Here is an 8,593-nt window from a genome sequence, read left to right as displayed (position 1 = left end):
GGTAATAAGCAATAGTATGAGTCGTTTCAAAAACTAACACTGCCCTGAAAGACATGTTCTACATATGTTTTAGTCCACCATTTCAGCAACCTCGTATTCATGCTTTTTTTTAAATTTAAAGAAATTTCTCCTGTTAATATTTTTTAAGTAAAATGCAGTTCTAATGAATGATATGATATCTCTTCTCAGTTTGTGCACCTTTCCCTAAGAAACTTTCTTTCCATTAAGAAAATCTCACTGACCTGAGATGAGTATGTAATGGTATTGCCATAAAGTTTTGGTATCCCAATACAAATTTCAATGAATTCTCTTTTCTCAGTAAGTTAACTAAATTTCCATTATGTATTGAAATTACATGAGGTCTCAAAATACAGATTACCAGGTTAGAATTTCGCTGCTCTAAACTGAATACCTTTGAAGAAAGAATGTTTCTGTACTAAGAAGTATATACTTTGAAACAAACTGTTTGCATGAATTGCACATAAATAAATTTCAACTACGAAGTAAACTTTCATTTCATCTGTTGAGAAGTTTTATGACGTGATGTGACCTGTGATGAAATAATTGTGAAAAATGAACACTTACCTTCATTTGGCATCACATTTGGGCTGCACTCACCAGTGGCTTAGATACTTCATCCTTCCGTAAGTTTGGGGAAAGGGGTGGGGGTGGTGGTTCAGCTCTATTTAGTTGCAATACTTTAACAGATCATCATTCCAAAATATATATACTGGTAATTGTTTAGAAGTGGAAAAAAAGTTTCATCTACTGACCATGCTGATATGAATGAATGCAAATTAAGTAAAAAAATTCTGTGTATGAATGAATTTATTTATTTCTTTTGTTCATCTTCCATACACTCTTGTCAATCACTAACACATGGAATGAGAAAAATTTTAGATTATAGTGGTTCACAATAGAAAATTATAGATGTACAGCATGAATACTATGTAGGGACAAAATAATTAAGACTTATGGACACCAAGGCCAAACATTAACAATAACCACATTCTTGAGACTTAAGTTTCATAATTTTAGGAATAATAATGATAAATTTTGAACAACATTAATTATTAAATTGCTATTTTATAATCTCCAGGGTAGTAATGGAAGGTCTTTAAGTGGGACACTAAAAGAATGCAAATAAAACACTGCACCATAAAGTTTTGTGTAGGAAGAATGCATATGAAAGCACTGTAGTAGAAAAATGGCAATGCATATAGACATTATATTAGGTCACCCTGTAAATTGCAAGTAATTACCAACTGTAAGTGTATGTTATGTGGCAAAAATGTGTCAAGTGGTGTTGGAATATGATCTGCTAACATTAATTAGATTAGGTGAGTGAAAAGCAATTGTGACAGGCTTAAGCTTTTTTAATATTCTTTTATAAACAAATATATTCAAAAAGCCAACAGAAGGGCATACCTGAGAGTCCACCTCAGATTTTTTCTCCTCAGCAAAGATGAGCTAACAAGAAGGCACTTTATGGCACAGAGCAAGCATCTATTTAAAGAGCTCAGTAATTAGTCAACCTGAGGATTAGTGGCACTCAATAGTGCTTGTAACAGAAGTGAGAGCTGTTCCAGAATTACATTACTATTAGATGAGGAGACCTGCCAATCATTATACACAAAGGCCATGAAAGTACTGCAAAGCCCTCCCCCACCAGCTTCTCCATTTGTATTGGTAGTAAAATATATGCAAACATGATCTACATAAGAAAATGTTGAGAGAACAACAGTTATAACAGCTGCAGAGAAAGTAGTAAACTCAGAAAAAGAGGGGCAATTGTCACAGCATGCACATCTGCACTCATAACAGTGACAGTAGTAGAAGACAGAGGAACACCACGAACACTACGTGAAATCGAAGTTTGTCTACCTAAAGAATGCATAAATACTATAGTAGCTTTTTCAACAGTAACAATTAATGAATCATTACAAATTGGCAGATTTCTCACATGTATCACAAGCTAAAGTAATAACTTCAGTATACAAAGAAAAGTATTGCAGAGAATGTAGAGAACTATAGAGCAATTTTGCTCTTGTCTTCCATTTATCACCAAAACAAACTAACCTTGTTTGCAAAAAAAGTGGAGTCTGCTATAGCACAGTTTGTGTAAGTTTTTCTCAAAATAATAAAGGAAGGTGATCAAAATGGCATTGTCTTGTCTTTGTCAAAGGCATGTGCCATGTTTGCAGCACATTCCGAGTTATATGACATGCCCAAAACACTACCTCCTTTATATTCCAAATAAGAATTTAGATGAATTTCATCTACACTCAAAACAACATTGACATCATTGCTGTTCAAGTATTGAAATTTCTGTCTTGCATAGGACAGGAAATTACTTCCCCCAAGCCTTTCGTGAGATGGATTCACATTAAATTTGCTGCAGACCCTACGCAGAGTGCTTGGATGTGGCATTTTCATTAATGAGCTGCTACGTAAAAAATTGTAAGCATGAGATGAAATGGAAAATAGCAAACAACACAGTATCATAAATGTAGAACTAAACCTATGATTAAATTTCTTTACATTTATGAGACTAACTTGTTCATATATAAAGTCTACCATCTCCTTTTCACTCTCCTGTAAACTGTCTTTCAGCACTCCTAGACTGTCTTTCACTATCTCTACAATACTATCTATAGAAGTTTCTGAGTGCCCACAATCTGTGTCTGAAAACTCCTGCAGTACACTGACAATTTCATGGATATTGGTTACAATTACAGGAAAAGATCTTTTTCCTAATGTCTTAATTTGTACATCTTTCTTAAACAATGAAACATTTAAATTACTATCTATAACGACAGAATGTGTGATTAATGGTGCTGCATTTCTTATTATCTTTAAAAAACAAACAAAATCACTGTGTTTTTCGATCACACTCCACTCGTTGGGCAAATCCACTTCCTTCGTACGCAACATCAACTCTTCTAAAGAACTGAAGCTGAAAGTGTTTTCATAGTCCTTCTGTGATGCTAAACTATATTGTAACGCTGCAGCTAACTGCTCATTTTCAAGCCTTTGCTTTTTCTCCTCTGGCCCTTCACGTCTACTTTCTTCCTTTGAAAGGTAGGAAGGACAGTTTGGGAGTAGTGATGGAACTGCATGTGGTCTCAAACGTGGTTTGAGAAGGGGGGCTCTTAATAACTGACCAGTCCTTTCATCCACAATTTGTGTTTCCCAAATAACATCATCCTTGTGGAAGTGAACATGACATACCTGTAATTAAAAATGAATAAAAAATGAAAACTGTGCTTACAACTGAATGTGATGACAATATTAATAGTGTGAAAACAATTTATGAATATAAAGTTAGTTTCTAGTTCTAAAATACAAATAGACTCCCAACTAAAATGCAGAATACTCAAGTGATAAATGTGGCCATGGCATAGTAACTCTATAAAACAATAACACTTCAATATCAAAACACATGCAGTTACATGTCATGGCAACAAGCTCTTAAAGAGATGGTGAAATGAAGAAAGTACTTTCCCCATCAAAAATTACAAACATTGACTAATGTTTGTAGCATGATTCAATAACAGTGACAATTTTTTTTATAATTTAGCCTTGAAGCTCATATATTCACAAGAGGGGTGGGACTTTTGCTTAATGTCTTGCTCTATTCCCCCCCACCCCCCACCCCACACACACACCTCGGACACAAGAAAGCATGATGACACCAAACTCACACAGGTGTAATCCATAGAAGCAACTGTGACACAGTAACAGAATAATACAAAGTAATTGTCACACTGTGTAACCTTTAGAACTACGAAATACTTAAAGGTAGTGCTTTTTATCAGATAGACACTGTTTTGCTTTTGATATCAGTTCATAACTTACATAAAAACTGACAGTATGATGAACTAATACATTGCCACTTATGTGCTACCTATTAGGCTAAACATGAGCACACAATTGCTTTCAAGTACTGTAGCTGTGTATCTATAAGACAGCTGTGTAGGTCACTGGCATGTATCTGAAATTCCAGACCCAGAAAGTAAGAATTTGTAAAATCCACAAGTATTTTTTATGTTTTCACAGTTTCTCCCTTTGCATTTTGTGATGGCCTGTTAATCCATTCATGTACTCATTCATTTTTCCTGTCTATGGTTCACTGTTAAGTCTAAAGCCTACTATATTCCCTAATAGTAACATTCCTTGCAATGACTTCAAATTCCCACCAATAATTTATTAAAAACAAGCGACTGAGACACTGTTTTTACTTCATTTTCAATTTCTGGGTAAACCACATTACTTGTTTTTGAACAGGCAACTTCCTAAAGACTTTTACAGCAAAAAGAAACACTAAATACAGAAGCAGAATACATCGAAAGTCGTCTGTATCTTAAGTGCACGTACTTAATTATAAACCGACTTTTATTCCTAACAACAGGCAGCATAAACAGTAAGTATAAAGATATACTGAGATATTTAACTACGTAAGTATGACTGTGCTTAGGCTATGCTGGTTGAACTTACAGAATTCATATAACCTATACCAGCTAAACTGTAGAATTGCCAGGGCAAGAAAACGAAACGCTATTTAGTTCGGCACTTATTCAGTTAAGATCTATTAGTCAAAATGTCGCTGACCTTCCTTACTGCATAAGTGCCTATTCTGTGTTAGCACACTTAACCTCTTTTAAGAAATAAACAAAACAAATACTTACTCTTGAACTTGAAGAAGGAGTGAAGTTATGTCTGTGAATACGTGACAACCATTTCTTCCTCGTTGCTTCATCCTCCGGAAATTTAAACACGGTTACTTTTGGTCCACCGTCGTAATTTCCTCTACAATTCGGCACACAACAACGATACGGCATTTTGCAGGCAACGAAATTTTCACAGCAAAGAAAAACAGATCACCAGTTTAGTGCACAGAAACTAAACAACCAAATCACGTACACTAACGCAGGAACACCATTCACTATAATACTAAACTGACGCGTAACTCGCCGAACGACTATTCACAAGCACTGTTCCGTGAAACTGTTGAAGAAGGGACTACGTGTGTAGCCATCTTGTGACGTCACGCACTACGTAGACAGGCTTTCTTTTACAGGGGGTGCTGATCGTGGACGGGAAGCCTAACAGACACATCATTGTGGTCCAAAACCACTCGGAAGTGACGTCAAAATGACGTATAAGCAAACGCGCTGCACACTTGTCGAGTATCGAGATCCGTGGTCGAGTCGAGTTACGTGAAAGTTTTCGGACCACACTGGAGTGTATGTTAAAACGTCGGTGCGTGTCTGCTGAATCGTCCTGAAACGAGTGTGATCCGCTGATATGTGACCGTAATGTGAAAGAAATGTGGCTGTTATCGCACGTACACTGTAGCGGAGAAATGGAAATGTATTTATAAATTACGTAGAAGTAAATAAATCGTACGGATTCTCAGCTTATCGGATTTTACCTGTTTCTTGACCATGCTGTGATTGATCTGCTTATTCTGTCGAGGACCAAATAGGTAGCATGAAATGTTATACACCTAAATAATAAATGCCGTATTTCCGTTACACATTCCATAAACCATCATGTATAACCGTTGAGAGAAGCTAAACATTGCCATTGCTTACGAGAAATAGCATTTGTTGTCGAGTACGCAGCTCCAACTGGGGGAAAAAACAAACTTAAGAATAGTGTCGTGATAAGGCTATAAATTTTCGTTTCCTGGGATACGTAAGATTCCAGTGCAGTTATAATGAAATATTGGTTTACCAATAGCTGTTACTTGTGTTAAAAAAATAGATATGTTTTCTAAATTATGCCTCACAGGAAGTTAATGCCTTTTGCAGTCTTCTCAGTTAATTGTGAAAACAACTTTTCAGAAGAAGCAGGCTTTGTTATACATTTAAGGGGTAGTTGTTTGGCTATACATAGGACAGCTAATCTTTTATATTAATAATAGTTTCTATGATCATACAAATGAATTTTGATCATGCAAAAGCGGCCTTAAAGGATCATGAAAGAAACCTCCAAGGGCAACATAAAATTCTTTAAAAAACTACTTCCTGTGTTCATTATACTACAGTTAAATTAGTAAGAATACTTGTGTGTTGTGCCATGCAGTGTCACACAAAAACTATATATGATTTAAGAAGAATGGGTAAATAACTTGACTGCATAAGAAACAAGGCAGTTTGCTATGGGGTGCATAGCTCACTCAGCAAGAAAGAAGAGTAAATGACAGGCTGTGTTACAAAGAGTGTTGTCTTAAACCTTTCACATTATTTCCACTTTCCTGGCAGTTTAACTATGCACAATTCATAGCTGAATGAAATATTTCATTTTGTATATGAACCCAGGTCATGTGGACTTTCATGTGGCTGTGACTTCAGTTTTGGAAAATTTTACTAAAAATTTACAAACAACAGAACGCTATGAAGCTTTCCATAAAGCATTCTTGTAACCATTCTTACTGTGCGAGCATATAAAAATTAGTTCTGCACCCCTCCAGTATCACAGTACATTTACATTTTGCACCACATAATGCAGAGTAACTGTAGATTTGATTCAGATGTTCAGATACTGAGAGATGTAAGGTATTTATTGTGCTACACAGTTTTGATTAAGAAATTGTCTCCAGAAAACACTTGTTTTACTAATGCATCTGGTATCCTGTAAATAATGATAAGATAATCTGATATACTACAGTCTGACAAGACGACCAAATTTAAAGAGACTACAGTAACAGCTATGTTACATTAACTGTGATTAGGAAGACAGGCTACTGTTTGCCTTACAGATAACACTGAAAGAAAATCATTTCTGCTGCCATCTGTAAATTAAGTAGCAGTCTGACTTCCTATTGAGATAAAGCCATGTGTTATTTAAACTTGTTGTTGATGCTGTGATACATACAGGTTCTGAATTTTGAAAATTCCAGTAACACTTCAAATTAAAGTAAATGAGACATTGGTAACAAATGCATGTAGTGTTGCAAACTTCTTAAATAGGTGCAGTACTTTGTATCTGTTACTGACAGCTTCAAGTTATCAGGTTCAGTTAACAGTGCAATTGAACATCTGAGACCACTCCCTACAAATAACTTCAGTAAAATGGAAATGACACTCACTTCTCCCTAAGTAGCAGCATCCATCATAAAATCCTTAAAGTATTCTAGTGAAGTTTTTCAAAGTGTATTCATGTGAGTTGAGTTGTACCTCAAATTATTTGTGTAATCAATCTCTTATCAGTGGAACATTTCCAGGCTGGCTAAAATATGCCTAAGTTAAGCCTCTGTACAAGAAGAGCATTAAAGAGATACTATCAAATCATTGATCATTTTCACTTTTGCTGGTGTCTTCAAAAATATTTGAAAAGGTTGTGTCTAAGCATCTTCTTAAGCATCCGACTGCAAACAATATATCATCCAAGTCACAGTTTGGGTTCCTTATGCTTACTGATATAGAGAAGGGTATTTGCACACACAGTGGGAATAATTCATAAGAAAACAAGTTAGAGGCTACTGGCATTCTCTGTGACCTGTCAAAAGCCCTCAAGAGAATTAGAATATTGTGATGTCACTGGCAGTGCTGCAAAATGGTTAGAGTCTGACCTAACTAAAAGGAAACAAGGGTATCACTGCAAATACATGCAGAGTAAGCAAATAGTCTTCGTCTGATTGGGAAGTAATTACATGTGGTGCTCCTCAAGGTTCCATCTTGAATCTGTTGTTTATTCCTGTCTACAGTAATGACCTCATCTGTTAAATTGCCAGATGCTAAGTTTGTTTTGTTGGCACATGACACAAACATTGCAACAAATAGCAAGTCAAGTACAGATTTAGAAATTGCTACTAATCAAATTTTCACTTACAATAAATGGTTTAGAAGTAATTTACTGTCATTAAACTTTTGGAAAGATCCACTATATGCAAATAAGAACCTGTAAGAAATTTGTTTCCAGGATGTGTATAATGTATGAAGACATGCAGATAGAAGCAGTTGACAGTGTTAAATTTCTCGGGTTACAACTCAGTAATAAATTCAGTTAGGAAGGGTGTGTACCACAAAATTGCTGAAGCACCTAAACAAGTTTGTATTTGCAATGGGAATGATGTCAGATGTAGGAGATAGAAAAAAAACTTGCTTACTTCATTTGCTTTCATATTTTGAGGTACCTCGTCAAACCGAGCAAACGTTTTTAGACTGCAGAAGCATGTAATAAGACTCAATTGTGTTGTAAATTCCATATAATCATGTACAAATCTGAGCAAGGAAGTGGGTATTCTAACCAATGCTTCAGTATATTTATCCCTTAAAGAAATTGGTTGCAAATAACATGTTTATTTCCAGACAATAGCTCAGCACATAGTAAAATACTAGGAACAATAAGACCTAAAATTGCTTACCTTGGTCCGAAGAGGAGTCCAGTTTACGGGAACACACATTTTCAATAAATTGCCAGCTACCATTAAAAAGTTTATTTCAGAAACAGCACAGTTTAAACAGAGTTTGAAAGGTTTTTAGGCAGGCAGCTCCTCTATAAATGAATATCTTAACAGGGACTGTTAGACCAGCTTAAGTAAAAATGTCTTAGATTTGGTTTTACAACAGTTAAGATTAGGTGT

At 35.5% G+C, this 8,593-nt stretch overlaps 1 protein-coding gene across 1 annotated transcript; it reads right to left on the bottom strand.

Moving 5' to 3' along the window:
* Nucleotides 1–810: 810 nt before the first annotated feature.
* Nucleotides 811–5,014, bottom strand: LOC126234768 (uncharacterized). Its single transcript, XM_049943516.1, has 2 exons — nt 4,689–5,014; nt 811–3,231 (listed from the first exon to the last, which is right to left on the bottom strand). Exons 1-2 carry the CDS (start codon nt 4,839–4,841, stop codon nt 2,155–2,157), a joined length of 1,230 nt encoding a protein of 409 aa, XP_049799473.1. The 5' UTR covers nt 4,842–5,014; the 3' UTR covers nt 811–2,154.
* Between the last annotated feature and the right edge of the window lie 3,579 nt (nt 5,015–8,593).

The sequence above is a fragment of the Schistocerca nitens genome, chromosome 2, assembly GCF_023898315.1.
Source record: "Schistocerca nitens isolate TAMUIC-IGC-003100 chromosome 2, iqSchNite1.1, whole genome shotgun sequence".
NCBI lineage: Eukaryota > Metazoa > Arthropoda > Insecta > Orthoptera > Acrididae > Schistocerca > Schistocerca nitens.
The sequence above is the reverse complement of the archived record's forward strand: the minus strand, read 5'-3'. Positions and strand labels throughout refer to the sequence as shown.